This window comes from Equus caballus, chromosome 6 (genome assembly GCF_041296265.1).
Source record: "Equus caballus isolate H_3958 breed thoroughbred chromosome 6, TB-T2T, whole genome shotgun sequence".
In the NCBI taxonomy this organism is placed as follows: domain Eukaryota; kingdom Metazoa; phylum Chordata; class Mammalia; order Perissodactyla; family Equidae; genus Equus; species Equus caballus.
The window spans coordinates 51,458,279-51,478,990 of record NC_091689.1 but is presented as its reverse complement, the minus strand read 5'-3'; the positions used below and the strand labels follow the sequence as shown (position 1 = coordinate 51,478,990).

The 20,712-nt window shown below is 34.0% G+C and overlaps 2 protein-coding genes across 6 annotated transcripts in view; both read left to right on the top strand.

Moving 5' to 3' along the window:
- Positions 1 to 20,712, top strand: part of LY49E (killer cell lectin-like receptor) — a 101,153-nt gene that overhangs the window by 33,434 nt on the left and 47,007 nt on the right.
- Positions 1 to 20,712, top strand: part of LOC102149038 (natural killer cells antigen CD94) — a 52,386-nt gene that overhangs the window by 12,238 nt on the left and 19,436 nt on the right. For 2 of the 5 annotated variants that reach the window (XM_070269893.1, XM_070269895.1), the window contains exons 3-4: positions 13,220 to 13,336; positions 15,321 to 15,416. In XM_070269893.1, coding sequence (XP_070125994.1) covers positions 13,220 to 13,336; positions 15,321 to 15,416 — 213 coding nt within the window. Of the gene's footprint in view, positions 1 to 13,216; positions 13,337 to 15,320; positions 15,417 to 20,712 lie in introns of all 5 variants that reach the window. The other 3 variants (XM_023643123.2, XM_070269894.1, XM_070269896.1) reach the window with 2 other exon arrangements.

Genomic DNA, 20,712 nt, shown 5'->3' with positions numbered 1-20,712 from the left:
GCTGCACCAATTTACATTCCCATAAATAGTGTACAAGATTTCACTTTTTTCCACATTCTCACCAACATTTATCTCTTGTTGTTTTTTTTGATGATAACCATTCTAATAGGTGTGATGTTGATATCTTATGGTTTTGATTTGCATTTCCATTATTATAAGCGATGTTTAATACCTTTTCATGTACCTGTTGGCCATTTGAATATCTTTTTTGGCACCATGTCTATTCAGTTTCTTTGTCCACTTTTAAATTGAATTATTTGTTCTTTTGCCATTAAGTTTTGTGAATTCATTACATGTTTTTGATATTAACCGCTTATTAGATATATGGTTTGCAATTATTTTCTCCCATTCTGTAGGTTGCCTTTTCATTTTGTTGATTGTTTCCTTTGCTGTGCCAAAGCTTTTTAGTTTGATGTAGTCCCCATTGTCTATTTTTCTTTTTGTTGCCTATGCTTTTGTTGGCATATCCAAAAAATCATTGCCAAGACAATGTCAATCAAGGAGATTTTCCCCTATGTTTTCTTCTAGGAGTGGTACAATTTCCAATCTTACATTGAAGTCTTTAATCCATTTCAATTTAATTTTTGTGAGTGGTATGAGATAAACGTCAAGTTCATTCTTTTGCATGTTGATGTCCAGCTGGGAAAGCACCGTTTGTTGAAGAAACTATCATTTACCCCTTGTGTGTCCTTGGTGCCCTTGTCAAAGATTAGTTGACTGTATAAGTGCGAGTTTATTTCTGGGCTCTCCATTCTGTTCCATTGATATATGTGTCTGTTTTTTATGTCAGTACCATATTGTTTTGATTATTTAGTTTTGTAATATAGTTTGAAATCAGCAAGCATGATGCCTCCAACATTGTTCTTCTTTCTCAGGATTGTGTTGGTTATTCAGGGTATTTTCTGGTTCCATACAAATTTTAGGATTGTTTTTCTCTATTTCTGTGAAAAAAATATTGGAATTTTGATAGGGATGGCATTGAATCCATCGATCACTTTGTGTAGTATGGGCATTTTAACAATATTAACTTTTCAACCCAAGAACACAGAATATCTTTCATTTGTTCGTGTTTTCTACAATTTCTTTCATCAATGTCTTACAGCTCCCAGTGTAGAGATCTTTTACCTCATTGGTTAAACTATTCCTAAGTTTTTTATTCTTTTTGATGCTACTGTAAAAGGGATTGATATTTTAATTTCTCTTTCAGATAGTTGTTGTTAGTGTATAGAGTGCAACTGATTTTTGCACGTTAACTTTGTATGCTGCAATTTTACTGAATTAATTTATTCGAACAGCTTTTGGTGGAGTCTTTAGGAGTTTCTATATATAAGATTATGTCATCTGCAAACAAAGACAATTTTATTTATTCTTTTCTTAATGTTACCTTTATTTCTTTTCCTTGCCTAATTGCTCTGGCTAGGACTTCCAGCACTATTTTGAATAGAAGTGGTAAGAGTGCCTTGTTCCTGATCTTAGAGAAAAGCCTTTTAGCTTTTCGCCATTGAGTGTGACCTTTGACCTCTCTTACGCCTTTTATTTTGTTGAAGTATATTCCTTCTATACCTAATTTGTTGAGAATTTTTATGATGAAAGGACATTGAATTTTGTCAAATGCTTTTTCTGTATCTATTGAGACAATCATATAATTTTATCTTTATTCTTTTAATGTAGTATATCACATTTACTGATTTTCGTATGTTGAACCATTCTTGTATTCCAGGAATAAATTCTACTTGATAATGTTGTATGATTCCTTTAATGTATTGTGGAATTCAGTTTGCTAATATTTTGTGGAAGATTTTTGACTCTATGTTTATCAGGGATATAGGCTTGAAATTTTTCTTGGTAGTGTCTTTACCTGGCTTTGAGATTAGGGTAATGCTGGTCTAATAAAATGAGTTCTGAAGTCAGTCTTCCCTTCTCTTCAATTTTTGGAAGAGTTTGAGAAGGACTGATATTAATTCTTTAAATGTTTGGTAGAATTCACCAGTGAATCCATCTGGTCCTTGCCTTTTCTTCGTTGGGAGATTTTTGATTACTGATTCAATTTCCTTACTAGTTACATGTTGGTTCATATTTTTTATTTCTGCTTGAATCAATTATGGTAGTCTGCTATAGGAATTTATCTATTTTTCTAGGTTAACCAATTGGTGGTGTATAATTTTTCATACTAGTCTCTTATGTAGTATCAATTGTCTCCTCTTTTTTAATAATTTTATTTATTTGGGTCCTGTCTCTTTTTTCCTTTTCTCTATTTCATTTATTTCTGCTCTGATTTTTGTTATTTCCTGTCTTCTGCTAACTTTGGGCTTAGTTTGTTCTTTTTCTTGTTCCTTGAGGTGCAAAGTAAATTTGCTTATTTGAGATCTTCATTTTTTCTTAATGTAGGCATTTATTGCTGTAGACTTTCCTCTTAGAACAGCTTTTGATGCATTCCATAAATTTTGGTATGCTGTATTTCTATTTTTGTTTATCTCAAGATATTGTTTGTATTCCCTCTTGATTTTTTAAAATCCATTGATCATTCAAGAGTATGTTGTTTAGTTTCCACATATTTGTGAGTTTTTCACCTTTCCTCTTGTATGGTATGATTTTTAGTTTCATAGCATTGTGGTTAGAAAGAATAGTTGATATATCAATCTTCTTAAATTTGTTCATACTTGTTTTATGGCCTATCATGTGATCTATCTTGGAGAATGTTCTGTATGTGCTTGAGAAGAATGTGTGTTCTGCTTCTGTTAAATGGATTGTTCTGTATATACCTGTTAGATCCTTTTGGTCTAAAGTAAGGTTTAAATCCAACATTTCCTTGTGATTTTCTGTCTGGATAATCTATGCATTGTTGAAAGTGGGGTACTGAAGTCTCCTAATATGATTACATTGCTGTTTATTTTTGCCTTCAGATTTATTAATATTTGCTTAATATATTTAGGTGCTTCGAGGTTGGGCACATATATATTTACATGCGTTATATTCTTTTGTTGAATTGACCCTTTTATCATTATATAATGAGCTTATTTCTCTCTTGTTATAATTTTTGACTTAAATTTATTTTGTCTGATACAAAAAATAGCTGCTCCTGCTTTCCTTTGGCTTCCATTGCATGAAATATCGTTTCCAACCTCTTAACTTTGATCTTGTTTGTGTCCTTAAAGCTGAAGTGAGTTCCTTGTAGGCAGCAGATAGTTGAGTCTTGTTTTTTCCCATTTATCCACTTATGTCTTTTGATTGGAGAATTTAATCCATTTACATTTATAGTAATTATTTATAGCTAAAGACCTACTATTGCCATGTTGTTAACTGTTCTTTGACTGTTTCAGGATTCCCTTGTTCTTTTCTTCCTCTCTTGCTGTCTTTCTTTGTGATTTGATGATTTTCTGTAGTAAAATGCTTTAATTTCTTTATCTTATCTTTTGTGTATCTACTATAGGTTTTTGCTTTGTGATTACCATGAGGTTTACATAAAACATCTTATATTTATATTCATAATTATCTATTTTAAACTGATAGGAACTTAACTTCAATTGCACATGAAAACTATACCTTTTTATTCACCTCTCCACATTTATTTTTGATGCCACAATTTATATCTTTTTATATTGTGTATCTATTAACAAATTATTGTAATTATAGTTATTTTTAACTTTTTTCCTTTAGCTCTTATACTAGAGTTAAGTGATTTACACACCAACATTACAGTATTGGAGTATTCTAAATTTGACAATAAAAAGAACCTGCCCAGGACTGAGAATAGACCGAGAACTTAGAATTTCTACTTTCTCTAAACACTATCATACTTCATGTAACAAACAAAAAGTCTACCTCTGGGGGAGGGCAAGGGCAAGAGTTTTGAGAGAGATCCTCTTCTGGGTGCAGGTGTACATGGCCTACTGAAGTCCAAACACTCAGAGACAACTTCGAGATCCCCAAATCTCACACTAAGTGCTAGGTAGTAGCAGCACATCACTAGAAGAAGCTGACGTCTGTGGTGTACTGAATAGACTACAGAAACAATGAAACATAAACCAACTCAAGGTCCCAGACTAGTAGTCTTACCGGAGAAGTGATGTCTCCATTTCTGGCCACACATTCAATGTTTGCCATTCAATAAAAAATTAACACAAATGTGCAAAAAGCAAGAAAATGACCCATTGTCAAAGGATAAAATAGCTGAAATATGCTCAGCTGTGTTCAAAATGTTGTATTTATCAGTGAGAAACATTTAAAATAACTTTTTTAAATGTCAAAAAAAGCTAGTGAAAAATTAGTGGAAAGCATGCATGAACATATGGGGAAGTTTCATCAGAGAAATGGCAACCATATTATAAAAAGGCAAATGAAAACACCAGGGACAAAACTATGATATCAGAAATACAGAATTTCTTCCTTAGGCATATCAGAAAACTGGGCACAAGATAGGGAAAAAAATTCCAGTAAATTTGCAGATAGTTCAACATAAATTATCTCAACTGGACCACAAGAATAAAAAAAGAGTGAAAATTAATATAACATTGTCTAAGAGCCTTGGGACAATAAGGAGGATATATTTCTCATATGAAACTGTGCAAACAAGAAGATGATAAAGTGATATCTTTGCGATAGTGACTGAAAGAAAATTCTGTTAACTACTATGGGATAAAGAAGAATATTACATGATATTGAAGGAATTGATGCAATAAGATGGAGTAACAATTGTAAATGTGCGTACACTTAATAACAGAACTTGAAAATACATAAAACCAAACCTGATAGAATTGAAAGGAGAAATAGGCAAATTCTCAATTATAGTTGGACATTTCAACACCCTTCCCTCAGTAATTATCAGAATATTTAGACAAAAATCACTAAGGATATAGGAAATCTAGAAGAGCACTAGCAACCCAATTGACCTAACTGACAGATATAGGTCACTCCACTCAAGAATAGAACAAAACATTCTTTTCGAGTGCACATGGAACATTCACCAGGATAAACAGTATTTTAGCCCCCTAAAAGTTCACAAATTTAAAATAATTTAAATCATACATAGCATGTTCTCTGACCATATTTAAATTTATTTAAAAAATTAACAACAGAAATATAACTGGAAAATCCCTGAATACATAAAAATTAAAGTGCAGTTATGGATAACACATAGGTCAAGGAAGAGATCACAATGGAAATTAGAAAATATTTTGAATTGAATGAAAAGGAAAGCACAATATAGCAAAATTTGTGACACTAGCTTGAGCAGTGCTTAGAGGCAAATTATGGGATAAAATGCTTCTCTTAAAAGAAAAGTCTGAACTCAATTATCCTAGCTTCCCCCTTTAGAATTATAAAAATAAGAACAAATTAGAATCAAAGCTAAAGCAGAAGAAAGGAAATAATAAGGATAAGAGCATAAATCTAGGAAATAGAAAACAGAAAAATATTAGAGAAAAATAAATTAAACCAAAAACTAATTCTTTTTTTTATTGAGGTATAATTGACATACAATATGGTATTAGTTTCAGGTGTACAACATGATGATTACATATTTGTATATATTGCAAAATTATCTGCACAGTAAGTCTGGCTAACATTTGTTGCCATACATAGTAACAAATTTATTTTCCTTATGAGAACTTTTAAGATCTACTCTCTAAGCAACTTTCAAATATGCAATACAGCTTTATTAATTATAGTCACTATGCTGTACATTACATCCCCATAACTTACTTATTTTATAACTGGAAGTTTGTAACAAAAGCTAATTCTTTTAACATATCAGCAAAAGTGATTGTAACCTCCAAAGTGAGAAAATACAAATTTCAGTTACACAGATGCTACAGACATTTAAATCATAATAAGAAAATATTATAAACAACATTCTGCTAATAAATTTAGCATACATAAACTATACAAATTTCCTGAAAGACATACTCCCAATGTCCACTTAAGAAGTAATAATTAATCTAAGTTCTATATCTCTTAAAGTAATTCAATTTCTAGTTTAAAAATCTTCCTATGAGGAAAACTCCACTTTTTATTGATAAATTCCATCAAACACTTAAGGAAAGCATAATACCAATTTTACATAACCCTTCCAGATATTATATGAGGAAGGAATATATTGCAACTTATTTTATTACACCAGCATTACTCTAATATAAAAACCAGACAAAGACATTTAAAGAAAAAGATACAGATCACTATTCCTCCTGAATATGGACAAAAATTCCTTAACAAAATATTACTAAATCAAATTCAGCAACATAAAAATGATTAATACATCATGATAAGTTGGAATTTATCCTAGAAATTCAAAGTTGTTTCAACTTTTGAAAGCTGATTAATATAATTAATATAATTCACTCTTTCAATATGCCAAAAAAGAGTAACTATATTCAACTTAGTACATGCACAAAAATACATTACGAAATTCAACATCCATTCTTGACAAAACTTCTTAGAAAACTATGAATCCTACATCATTTTCCTCAACCTGCTGAAGAACATGTACAGAAAACCTCCATCCCACATCATACTTAAAAGTGAAAGACTGAATGCTTTACCCTAAGGCTGGGAATAAGGATATCCACTCTCATTACTTTTTTTAAGTGTTGTACTGAAGGCTCTAGCCAGTGTAGTTCACCAAGAATAAGAAATAAAATGCATACAGATTAAAAAAATAAAATAAAATTTTATTTATTTGCAGTTAATCTGATTGTATATGAAGTATTTACTCAGTCTATGAAAAGCTGTGATAACTAAGTAATTGTATCAAGTATATAGGATATAGGCAATGTATAATTGTATTTTTATGTATGTGTGGTAGACTGTCTCTAATATGGCTTCCTGTGATTCCTACCTTATCTTCTTTTTGCCCTTGTGTAATCTCACCTTGAGTGTAGATTGGACTTTGTGACTACTTTCTAAGAACAGTATGTGGCAAAAGTAATCATATGTCATGTCTGTGATTTGGTTACAAAATGACTTGGATTTTCTTTCTCACTCTTACTCACTTGCTCTGAGAGAAGCCAGCTGCCATATTGTGAGCTATCCTATAGAAAGGCTCACATGGCAAAAAAATGGTGACATGTCTACATAAACCTTAATTAGAAAATGGTTAAATGATTTAAATAGATATTTTACCAAACAAATATACAGATGACAAAAAATACTAAAAAATAATTGTTCATTAGGGGAATGCAAATTAAAATCACAATGAGATGCTATGCAAAAATTAAAAGGATGGATGATACCATGTGCTGGTGAGAATGTGGAACCTATGAAAACCCTCAGAGGAATGTGAAATGGTACAACCACTTTGGAAAACAAGTTGCAATTTCTTATAAAGTTAAATATACACCTAACCATATGACCTAGAAATCACACTCAGGTATTGACATAATAGAAATGAAAACATATATCTACACAAAGCCCTATCACATGAATCTTATATCTTCTTTATTCATAATCACCAAAAACTGGAAGCAGCTGAAATGTCCACCAACTAGTGAATGGATAACAATCGAACAATTGGTATGAATAACAATTCATACAATAGACTTTGAATTGTTGATTTCAAGTTCTTTGGATAAATACCTAGTAGTGGGATAGCTGGGTCATATGGTATATCTATTTTTAATTTTTGAGAAATCTCCATAATGTTTTCCATAGTAGCTGCACCAGTTTGCATTCCCACCAGCAGTGTTTGGGGGTTCCCTTTCCTCCACATCCTCTCCAACATTTGTTCTTTTTTGTCTTGGTGATTATAGCCATCCTAATGGGTGTAAGGTGATATCTTAGTGTAGTTTTGATTTGCATTTCCCTGATGATTACTGATGTTGAACATCTTTTTACGTGCCTATTGGCCATCTGTATATCTTCTTTGGAAAAATGTCTATTCATATTCTCTGCCAATTTTTGATTGGGTTGTTTCTTTTTCTGTTGTTGAGTGTTGTGAATTCTTTATACATTTTGGAGACTAACCCCTTGTAGGATACATGATTTGCCAGTATTTTCTCCCAGTTGGTGGGTTCTCTTTTCATTTTGTTCCTGGTTTCCTGAGCCTTGCAGAAGCTCCTTAGTCTGATGAAGTCCCACGTGTTAATTTTTTCTTTTGTTTCCCTTGCCCAAGTATCTTTATCTCTAATTTCAATTTATCTTTTCTTGTATGAGTATCGAATAATTTTATTTATTGACAAAATGGTAAGCACACAGATGTTGGTCTGAATGTATTTATTCAATTATTATTTATATAGTGAATAAGACGGTTTCTGCTCTGATGGAGTTAATTTATATTTAGAGAGACTCATAAACTCTTCTTATATCTTTTAGGACTTTATTGAAATGTTTTCTTCTCAAGTGAGATCTCCTATTACTACCCCCAAACTCTCTATCACCTCCCCCAATATATTTTTCTTCTTAGTCTTTAAAACTGCAATTTAATATGCGCTTGACTTGTTTTCCATCTTACTACAATATAAACTTCTTGAGCATAGAGATATTTATTTACTTGCTATATTTGTTGACTGCTGTATTCCTAGCTTCTAGAACATAGCCTGGCATAAAATTATGTGATCAGTAAATATATATTAAATGAATGAATTAATGACTGTGTTGCTTTCATGAAGAAAGAAAAATAATTTTTAGATCTACCTGTGAGAATTATACTTTTTAAGTTAAAAATCCCTTAAAAATGTGCATCCCAATTCTTAAAATAAAATTGGCCAGAATTCTGAGAGAAATGTAAAATTTTCTACCTTTTTGTGTTATGCCCATTTTCATAGCTCAGCAATAGTGGGTCATAGATTCAAATATACCAGTTGAACACAGGATCTTATTATGTGATATTGTGCAGACTTTAAATGTCCCCAATATTTTACCTATGGTGTGAAGGGAGAACAACCTACATGTGACTCTGAGAGGAGACTTCCTGTGCAGGGGTTAGCTGGAGCATCACAGAGCAATTAGATTCTCCTTTCTCTATTCATATTGCCTCTTTGCTAACTTGTTGGCTAGTGAGACAGACTTCTTGCCCAGGATCTGAAACACCAAAAACCATGAGGCATAAACCACACAGAGGTGAGATGTTCTCAAGGTAAATGGCTATAAGTACAATTTATTTATTTATTTATTTATTTATTTTTTTCAGACACAAAGGTTTATTATAGCAAATAGAAGTTCATGCAACTGTTAGAATATGTGAGGGAACAAATGTCGGGAAAATTTCCATCAAAGATCTCAGCCTAAAATATCAAAGCGCGTGGTCCTTAATTTGCCTGGAAGCTGCTGTAATACTCTGGAATCTCTGGGAAACTCCCACCAATTCTCTCAGTTTGCATTAGTGAAGTGAGTGGTTTGCAGAAACTTGCCAGGAAGCTTCTGTGAATCTCCGATCTGTCCATGCAGCTGGCTGCACCTGCCTAGAGGAATCTGGATTCTCTTCTTCTGCTGTCAAAATCTTATGCCAGCACCTCTCATTGGAAAACTCTAACCTGGAACCAAATAGGGATGGGAATTCTGTGAAATGTGGACCCTGACTCCTCTTATGAGTCACAAAAGAGATCTTGGAAGGGGGCAATGGCAATGCCACATTGACCACAGGTCAATTCTGGCTCCTGGATCTACTGGTTTCTATCTCGGCTTCAGATACCTGCTCTGAAGTCTCCTCTTTGCTTTGATGATCTAATCAGATGCTCTCTCTGGTTTCCTGAGGAAACTGTTCAACACTTCCCCAACTCGTACAGAAGGGAGGTTCTCTGGACATGAAAAGCACTGTAGTGAAGTCGAGCTATGGGAAATTGTAAGCTTGGAATGAGAGTCTTCAAGACTGGAAAAAATTATAAGTACAATTTAATAATTTATTCTACCCTCTTGGGAATTAAGTTTCATCATATCTAGTTTGTAGTAAATACAGTTTGCTATAAAACATACATTGTGAGCAGTGATTAAGTTGGAGAGGTGTTTGGGATTTTTTCTTTGCAATTTAATACAATTTGGTCTATGAGATTACATGCACACACCCACACATACAAGAGACAAGTGGTGCCAAGGAAACTTTTGGAATAAGCCTCCATATTTTTATCATTAACATTTCTGCCATTCAATTTCATAAATATCCACATGTCCATGACAAAATAAGCTTTACAGGCAAAATTATATTTTCTATTTGGTTCACTAATATGTCACTACCGCTTAGGTATATGGCACATGACAGATGCTCAAGAAATACTTTTTAATGAATTATTGATTTATTCATTAATTCCTTAAATAAATGCTTATTGAATGGAACCATGTGTTAAGCATTGTGATAGATATGAGTATTGCACAGATAAAAGAGAGAAATTCTGTCCTTAAGAATCTTATAGTCCAGTGAGAGAGATTGCAAGTATACAGGTTTGGACAAATGCCACATAGGAGTAAAAATGGGGCAATTAGAGATCAAAGAAAGGCAACGTTTGAGGCTTGAGTCAGGAGTAAGAGTGAACTAAGCAGAGTAATCTTAATTGGGATAACTCTGATGGCGATGGAGATGGAAGTGTGTTCCAGGTGAAGGGAACAGCATAGACATGGAGGCATGATGGAGCAGTGGCCAGCAGAGGTATGAATGGACTAAAGAAACTAAAGGCAAGTAGGTCAGGTTGTTTCAAATAATCCAGGAGAGAAATCAGTGTTCAAAATACAGCTGTGACAATGGGAATAGAAATGAAAGGACTTAGTAGAGAGACATAAGGAGGTAGAATCATCAAAATTTGGTGAATTGTAGAATGAGTGGAGTAAGGAGAGATGAAAGTCAAGGATACTTCCTAGGCTTTTGACTTGAGAAACTTAGTACATTACGGTGCCACTCAACAGGACATGAAATGCAGGTAGAGGGTTATGATGGCAGAAGGGCAGCAAGATAAGGAGTTTAGCTTTGGACGGTGAGTTTTCAACACCTGTGGAAATGCCTGGTGAGGCATCAGATAGATGAGTCTGCTGACTAGGAAAGTGACCCTGTGGGATGTGTAAACTTGGGAGTCAATGGAACATAAGTAGCAGATGAAGTCATGGCAGTTGATGAGATCATTCATTGAGATGATGCAGATTAGTAAGAGAGAAAGGTCCAAAGGCAGATACTAGATAAAAATCATTTGAAGACTGCACACACACACAAACAACTAGGAAGTGACATGAAGAAAACTATGAGTGTTATCAAGCAATGTAAGGGAGAAATATACTTCTCTCTCTCCACTCAGATACAGGATTTTCTGGCTTTATGAACTGAGTTGTGGCCTGTCTCCCACCTTTACTCCGTGCTCCTTTTGTATTTTGTTTTCTTTAGAATTTGTGTAATATTAGGACAATCTGTCCTTTCAGCTTTTGGTACGACATGCTTTTAAAAGAGTACGGAGCTATTGGATTCTTTTTTGTGTGAGAATATTTAGATTCATCTTCAGTAATGGTATAGGCAAGGATGATATTCAAAATAGTAACAACCTGTACGGCACAGGCCCAACCATCCTGAAAATACCTCAGCCTGGAAACATCTATTGTGTCCTGGTGTCTATAAAACATTTAAAAACATTTTTTCTGGTGTAAATCTTGGTAAATTAAATTCTTTTTGGAATTTGTTCATTTCATCTAAGTTTTCAAAAGAAGTATAACCTGCTTAAAATTGTAACTCTTCAGCACTCTGTATCTCTCTTTTCTGAAGTATTTCTTATATTATTTACCATCTTCTAGTGAACTATGATTTTTAAACTTATTTATTTAATCATTACCTACGCTCCTCCAATCATAATATTAGTTCCATGAGAACACGGAGTGTTGCTTTTTTCACTACTCCATTCCTGATGCTAATAACAGTGTCTGGGACACATTGTATGCTAAGTAAATACTTGCTTAAATGAATAATGTTTAATTACCAGTTTGGACTTTGTAGATCTTGCTTTCTATTTATTTTCTGTTTAATTTCTCTTCATATCAGTTATTTTCTCCCTTTTTCTTTCTTTTTCTCTTCTCCTGCTTTCTTAAACTGGATGCTTAACATAAAACCTTTATTTTTTAATATAAACATTTTTATCTTAAAATACTGTGCATTTTTTTCCACTAAAACAAAAATATACCCATTTAAAAAAATTACTCTGAATTCCAATATCCAAAATAAAGCATCCTTGTTACTTTGGTGTGTTTCTCTTTTGTACATGTATTTTTTTCTTTGCGTAATTGAAAATAGTCCTGTATGCAATCTAGTGATTGGCTGATTTTAAGTAAAAATGTGATTTCAATACAAATTTATGCATTAATGATTTGGGACTAGTGTAGACCCTCTACACTCTATGTGTAGACTAGAGGCCTACATACTTATATAGTCACTTAAAGGTAATCCTAAATGATGTAACTAAATATGTAAATGTTCAAGTTATTTTGAAAACAGTACCATGGCTTTTGGACCTTCTTTCACCTAAACAAATTCGAAGAACTTGACTAGTTATAAATATAATCCTAGAATATTTTCTGTCTTGATATGGTCAACAGGAGAAATGCTGTGGACTTTTGGAAGTGAGGCAAGAGGACGGTAAAAAACAAAAAAATTATATTTCATTTAAAATTTAGGGTTGAGTACCTACCTAGAGCTGGAGCTGCTGATTCTATTGTTTATAGCAGTATGATGATATCCCTCTCTGCTTAGGTCTCAGAAATTTTCTGGGCAAAGCATTGTTCCAGTCATCTTGGAATCTTCCTCTGCAGGATGTGCATGGCTGCACTCCTCTGAACATTCTCTATTTAACAGACACTTATTATATAAGCAAGGTCCTACACACCTTGAAAATATTAACTCATTTACTTCTCATAACTGATCAATGAGTTAGATCCTGTCATTATCCGCATTTTACAAATGAACAAACAAAGACACCAAGAATTTAAATAACTTGCCTAACCCAAGTGACACAGCTAGGAGGCAGAGCCAGGGTTCAAACCCAGACATCTTTGTTTTGGAACCCATCCTCTGGAAATCCAGGCTGTCTCTCCTTGTAGAGTTTACCTCGACCAGAAGTGTTGCCAGATTCTACAGTGTGGGTAAGGAAGCCTGAGGATGGGGCTGTGGGGTGCTACTTGTGTTCTTGATTGTTTGGAGAATAATGTATCTTTCCTTCTACCGACACATCCTGCCTGGCTCCTATATTTTCTTCTCTGGGATAATGATTATTCCAGCTGTTGTCTCAATATGCTAATTAATGCTGTGCATTTCTCCTTTCTTAAGCAGCAGAGAAGAAAAGGTTGGAAAGCCCTCACAAAAATGCAGGATTCCACTCTCATTCTCAGCCTCAGATCCAAGCAAGTCCACAGATAGACAGAATTCCTGAACATGACATGAACAAAGGTAGATGTGTGTTGCTGAATTTCCATGATGCTCTAAATGTTAGAGTATTGAGAATTTTGTCCTGATCTTTTAAGAAACCTGTAGAGAATTTCAGAACTATTATTACAGCTGCATTTTAATATGTCTTATTCAAGAAAAAATACTCTTCAATAATATTTATTCAAATTACCCAGCAAAGAAGTAGTTATCTGGATCATCTCAATGGAGATTTTGAAGGTAGCATGGAAGAAGGAATGGCTTATTACTTGCAGAAAGTTTGAGGTTTTGCAGAATTCAATAGATCCAACAGATAAGTATCCTAACCTAAGCCTGAGTATACTTCTCTTAGAAAACACCTGTTTTCCTCTGAAATGGTGGCTTCGCTTCAAATTTTTATGACTAGAAGTTGGAGGTAACATGGCACAATGCATTTGGGAGTCTGATGGAACTGAGTTTTAATATTTTCCAGGAATAATCAGCTATATAACAGTAGGCCAATTACTTAATTACTAATATCTATACCTCAGGTTCCACATCTGTAAAATGAGAATGACAAAAATCTTAGAGTTATTGTTTGGACTAAATGAGATTATATAAATTAAGCCATTACCACATGATAGGCATTCAATTTTTGGTAGTTCCTATTAATTGATATGTATATAAATATTACATATTATATAATTCATATATATAAAGTGTATGTATATAAAGTATATATTTATGTATATAAAATTAATGTGTGTGTATATATATATATATATATATGATGTTCTAAACAATACTTTTTTTTTGCCCAACCTATGCATTTTTTCTTCTTGAGGTTTATCAAAGAAGATCTTTTCACCAGGACAATTTTCATGTAGTCAGTTTTTCAGTGTGTTCCTGAGTGATTCATTCAACTAGTTAAAAATATTTATTGAGTGTCTTTGAGTTATGGTACTAAAGCCAGACCAGTCAGCGGGCTTTTGTGATAGTTTAGGCTACATGTGGCTGTGACTTGGACTAGCATGATGAAAGCAAGACAGAAGATCAGAGATGCCTTTAAATTTCTACCTGATTTTTTTCTTTAGAGGACTTTTCTAGGACTTGCAATGTGTTTTCCATTTCCTCCTTTCTCCATTTCATAAAGATCTCACTTTGCCATAGTCTGGAATTTCTCCCTTAGCATTTGGATTGGATTTTGGCTAGTTCCTAATTGACTATTTGTTTATTTTTCCAGAGTCATTCTCTGTTACTGCATCCCTGAGGAGTGGACTGGGAAGGGATCCTAGTAATCATCTAAGTTTTAAAATCAATAGCTTTTATTATCCATATTTCCCTTTTCTACCCTAAAAATAATAAGTTTAGGGGGAAAGTAGTTCCCAATAAGGGAAATGCCATACATATTGTAAGCATTTCAAGAAAAGAGGAGATTGGTGATTTTAAGAAGTAAATGGGGGGCTGGCCCCGTGCCCGAGTGGTTAAGTTCGCGCTCTCTGCTTCAGTGGCCCAGGGTTTCATCTGTTCGAATCCTGGGTGCAGACATGGCACCTCTTGTCAGGCCACATTGAAGCGGTGACCCACGTACCACAACTAGAAGAACCCACAACTAAAATATGCAGCTATGTACTGGGGGGACTTGGGGAGAAAAAGCAGAAAAAAATTGGCAACAGTTGTTAGCTCAGGTGCCAACCTTACAAAACAAGTAAATGATTATTTTAAAAAGAAAAGGGAAAATTATACCCCTTCCCCTGAACTTCGTTACACCACTAATTAATCTTTAAGGCAGTAGCACTAAGAATTTTAAAATAAGAGGCAAATACTTCTAATAGGTGTTAAGTTTTCTGTAAATGAAATACCCATGTTTGCTGAGTGAGTTATCATATCTACTTAATGACAATGCTAATTCATTCAGTAATTCCATTCTTAACCTCTTGTGCTTGTTTGAGACAAAGCTCTTATATAACAGCTCCTTGTTTGAAGACTTGCAACAATTCCTCTACAATTTACATGTTCTTTTGGACAGAGTTCCGAGCAGCATCTTCTGGATGTATTGCTGCAGTGATATTAGGAATTATCTGTTTCATTCTTTTGGGAATATCAGCATTTTTTGCAACTAAGTGTAAGTATTCTACAGAGATGCCATTCCTCATGTTGACTTTTATCTAAATTTTTTTTCTCAAAGGGAGGATGAAGGGTAAGTCTAATGAGATGATCACATTCTGACAGTAGAGATATTCTTATTTCTAGACCTTTCTGGACTTGAGAAAGATATTCATGCAGTCAAAACAGAAAGTCTACAGTAAACAGTTCTTAACAAGGAGAACTATGGCTTTATTCCGTTTCATAGCCTTTCCATTTCACTGTGAATCATACACATTTACTCTTTGAATCCAATAGCATTAATGTTTCTCTGTTTATTTTATGGATTCCTGAGACATTGGTTTGAAGACAAATCTAAAAGAATTCTTTATACCATTGTACTTTAATTTTGCACACTTCTCTATTCCTATAATTTGAATATTTTCCCCTTAATATTTAGATTGAATCCCAATTTATTATTAATGGTGAGTATAATGACTGGCAGGTTTTCAGGGTAACTGGATCAATCGTTTATTTTCTCTTTGAAGTAAGAGCCAATAATATTAATCATACCCAATAATATTTGGGTGACTATTTTTATCAATATATTTATAACTTCTTTACACTCTTGCTCCTACCAGCCCGTCAAACACCTGCTACTCTTGATAACAAATATTTGTAACCTGGTGTGTATTCTTTCCTACTTTTCCCTACATCCACCTGCAGAGGGAGCCAACTAATTCATTGTTGTATTATAATGGGGGGTTATATCATGTGCACTTTCTTGCATCTTGTCTTTTTCATTTGAAACTAAGTTTTGGGAATCAACCTATAATTCATATTTTTAATGACAACCTCATATTCCATGATGAGAATTTACTGTATTTTATTCAACCAGCTTCTCTGGGTGAGCATTCACTTTATTCCAAATTTTTGCTGTTAAAGATAATACTACAATATACATTTTTACAAACTGATGCTTTAGTTTTTGTGGGATAGATTCCCAGAGTTAGAATAAATTCTCAGAGTTAGGATTTCTGGGTTTGAGAGTATGTATGTTCTAAATAAAATATGGGTTTTTTTTTTTTTTTTTTTTGAGGAAGATTAGCCCTGAGCTAACATCTGCCAACCCTCCTCTTTTTTCTGAGGAAGACTGGCCCTGAGCTAACATCTGTGTCCATCGTCCTCTACTTTTTAAGTGGGACTCCTACCACAGCATGGCGTGCCACTTGGTGCCATGTCCGCACCTGGGTCCAAACCGGTGAACCCCGGGCCGCCGAAGCGGAGCATGCCCATTTAACTGCAGCGCCACCGGGCCGGCCCCTAAATAAAATATGTTTTGCAAGATTACTTTCTAAACGAGGTACCAATTTGCATTTCCACTGTCAAAGCATAAGAACCCTGTTTCCCACACCGTTCTAGCAATAAATATTTTTATTCTTATAATAGTTTACCAGAATGAAGGGCAAGATTAACAGACTGAACTCAAACTAATTGAAACAAAATGAAGGACATTTAACTGGCGACTGCAAGGGCAGTTTTGGGTTGTAGTACAGTTGCATTTGTGAACTCAAACAATGTGGTCAGGGCTCTCTCCTCTGAGGGTGCTTGGACTTGCTCAGCTACCTTTGACTTTATTTTCAGACAGGACTTCTCCACTGGCAGCCCGGGGCTCATATAATGTCAGCTGAACCACCATAATTATAATAGTTTTCTGTCACAGCAGTGAAAAAGTCCTGTGCATGGCTTTTCTGATTAGCTTCTTTTAAGTTGTGTATTCAAAGCCTTCTAAACACCATGAAGAGCATTTTCCACTGGAGAAAGGAATTCTATTAGCAAAAGAAGAGGAAAAGGGGAATGAGCACCTACTCAGAGGAAATTATTTAAAAATATTCACGTATAGCTTCTTGTACTTATTTTTAAGAGCCCCTGCCTCTTTCCAGTGTCATTATATGCAAAGAAACACACATGCACCCAAACCTACTCAAGAATAATATATTTAATGGACACTATCTCCTCTCCTTTTTTCCCTATCTCATTTTCCTAGTTTCAAGATAATTGAGTCACTTCCCTTAATATTCATTTGTAACTCAGCTATTAATGTCAAATATTTGATTTAATCTTTACTTAATCCTAGAAAGCTCTGTTCCACTCTAAGATTTCAAATATATAATTCCTATGATTGCTGTTTAGCTAAGGAAATACATCTTAATTACAATGATTTATAAGGATGATTTTCCCAGAATCTCTTAAATTCCTGTCCCATGGAATCCTCTGGATCTGAATAATTAAATCAATTATAACAGTTTGAGAAGATACATAGAATAATTTAACATAAGTTTATATTCTTTGGAGAACTGAAATAATAAAAATATCTAAATTTTATTGTAATTTCTCCAAGAATCCCAGGTTCATCAGAACTCCTCTACATATGGAGGTGTATTAAAAATAACAGAAAGTAGTAGTTATGCACACAAAGATTAGTCAGAATCACAAACATATGATTTGATTCTTTTAGTATTTTTATTATTAATAAATATTTACAAAGTCATCACACTAATCCTGTGCCATAATTAGAAATTAGACTATGTATTAGATGATGAACAAGTACATCATAGTACATTTTTCCCCAGCATTATTGAAATATAATTGACATATATCATTGTGTAAATTTAAGGTATACAACATACGTATTTGATATATGTATATATGGCAAAATGATTATCACAATAACATTAGTTAATACATCCATCACCTCACATAGTTTGGTATGATTTCATCACATGCATGAGGTGTGAAGTCATATCTCATTAGGGTTTGGATTTGCATTTCCCTGATAATTACTAATGTCGAATATCTTTTCATGTGCCTGTTGGCTATCTATTTATCTTCCTTGGAAAAATGTCTGTTGATATCCTTTGCCCATTTTTTGATCGGGTTGTTCATTTTTTTGTTGTTGAGCGGTATGAGTTCTTCATATATTTTGGTTATCAACCCTTTATCAGATATATGATTTGCAAATATCTTCTCCCAATTTATGGATTGTCGTTTCATTTTACTGATGGTTTCCTTTGCTGTATAGGAGCTTTTCACTGTGGTGTAGTCTCATTTGTTTATGTTTTCTTTTGTCTCCCTTGCCCAAGGAGTAACGATATTCAAAAAGATACTGCTAAAGACCCATGTCAAAGAGCATACTGCCTATGTTTTCTTCTAGGAGTTTTATGGTTTCAGGTCTTACATTCAAGTCTTTAATCCATTTTGAGTTAATTTTTGTGTATGGTGTAAGATAATGGTCTACTTTCATTCTTTCGCATGTGGCTGTCCAGTTTTCCCAACACCATTTATTGAAGAGACTTTCCTTTCTCCATTGTGTGTTCTTGGCTCCTTTGTCGAAGATTAGCTGTCCATAGATATGGGGTTTTATTTCTGGGCTCTCAATTCTTTTCCATTGATCTGTGTGTCTCTTTTACTGCCAGTACCATGCAGTTTTGATTACTATAGCTTTGTAGTATATTTTGAATTCAGGGAGTGTGATACCTCCAGCTATGTTCTTTTTTTCAAGATTGCTTGGCTATTTGGAGTCTTTGTTGTTCCATGTAAATTTTAGGATTCTTTGTTCTATTTCCCTGAAAACTGTCATTCAGATTCTGATTGAGATTGTACTGAATCTGTAGATTGCTCTAGCTAATATGGACGTTTTAACTGTGTTAATCCTTCCAATCCATGAGCACAGAATATCTTTCCATTTCTTTCTTTTTAAACTTTTTTTAATCTTGTTTTTTCTTCTTCTCCTCAAACCCCTCAGTACATAGTTGTATATTCTAGTTGTAGGTCCTGCTACTTCTGCTTTGCGGGATACCATCTCAGAATGGCTTGATGAGCAGTGCTAGGTAGGTGAAACCTTGGGCCACTGAAGCAGAGCACACGAACTTAACCACTTGGCCACAGGGCCGACACCTCTTTCCATTTCTTTATGTTTTCTTCAATTTCTTTCAATAATACATTATAGTTTTCAGTGTATACATGTTTCAAATCCTTGGTTAAATGTACTCCAAGGTATTGTATTCTTTTTGTTACAATTGTAAATGGGTTTCGTATTCTTGATTCTCTTTCTGCTAGTTTGTTGTTAGTGTATAGAAATCCAACGATTTTTGCATGTTGATTTTGTACCCTGAAGCTTTACTGTGTTCATTAATTATTTCTAATAGATTTTGGTGGATTCTTTAGGATTTTCTTTATAGAATCATGTCATCTGCAACTAGTGACCGTTTTACTTCTTCCTTTCCAGTTTGGATCCCTTTTATTTCTTTGTCTTGTCTAATTTCTCTGGCTCTGACTTCCAATACTATGTTAATAAGGGTGATAAGAGTGAGCATCCTTGTCTTGTTCCTGTTCTCAGAGAAATGGCTCTCATTTTTTTACTATTGAGTACCATGTTGGAGGTGGGTTTGCCATATATGGCCTTTATTGTGTTAAGGTGCTTTCCTTCTATGCCTATTTAATTGAGAGTTTTTGTGATAAATGGATGTTGGATCTTATCAAATGCTTTCTCTGTGTCTAATAAGGTGATGATGTGATTTTTATTCTTCACGTGTTAATGTGATGTATCACATTGATTGATTTTGTGTGTTGAACCATCCCTGCATACCTGGTAAATTCCACCTGACCATGGTGTGCGATCCTTTCACTGTGTTACTGTGTTCAGTTTGCCAATATTTTGTTGAGGATTTTTGTATCCATGTTCATAAGCAATATTGGCCTGCAATTTTCTTTTTTATGTTGTCCCTGGCTGGTTTGGGTATCAAGCTAATGTTGACCTTGTAAAATGAGTTAGAAAGCATTCCCTCCTCTTCAATTTTTTGCAAGATTTTGTAAGGATAGGTATCAAATGTTTTTGAATGTTTGGTAGAATTCACCAGAGAAGCCGTCTGGTCCTGAACTTCTATTTTTGGGGAGGGTTTTGATTACTGTTTCAATCTTTTTACTTGTGATTGGTCTATTCAGGTTCTCTATTTCTTATTGATTCAGTTTTGGGAGCTTGTGTGATTCTAAGAATAAGGATTTATCCATTTCTTCTAGGTTATCCAATTTGTTGGCATATAGCTTTTCATAGTATTCTCTTATAATCCTTTGTATTTCTGTGGTATCCATTGTAATTTCTCCTCTTTCATTGCTATTATATTTATTTGAGCCTTCTCTCTTTTTTTCTTAAAGAGTCTAGCTAAGTGTTTGTCAATTTGACCTTTACAAAGAACCAGCTCTTAGTTTCATTGATCCTCTCTGTTGCCTTTTAAGTCTCTATTTCCTTTATTTCTGCTCTGATTTTTATTATTTCC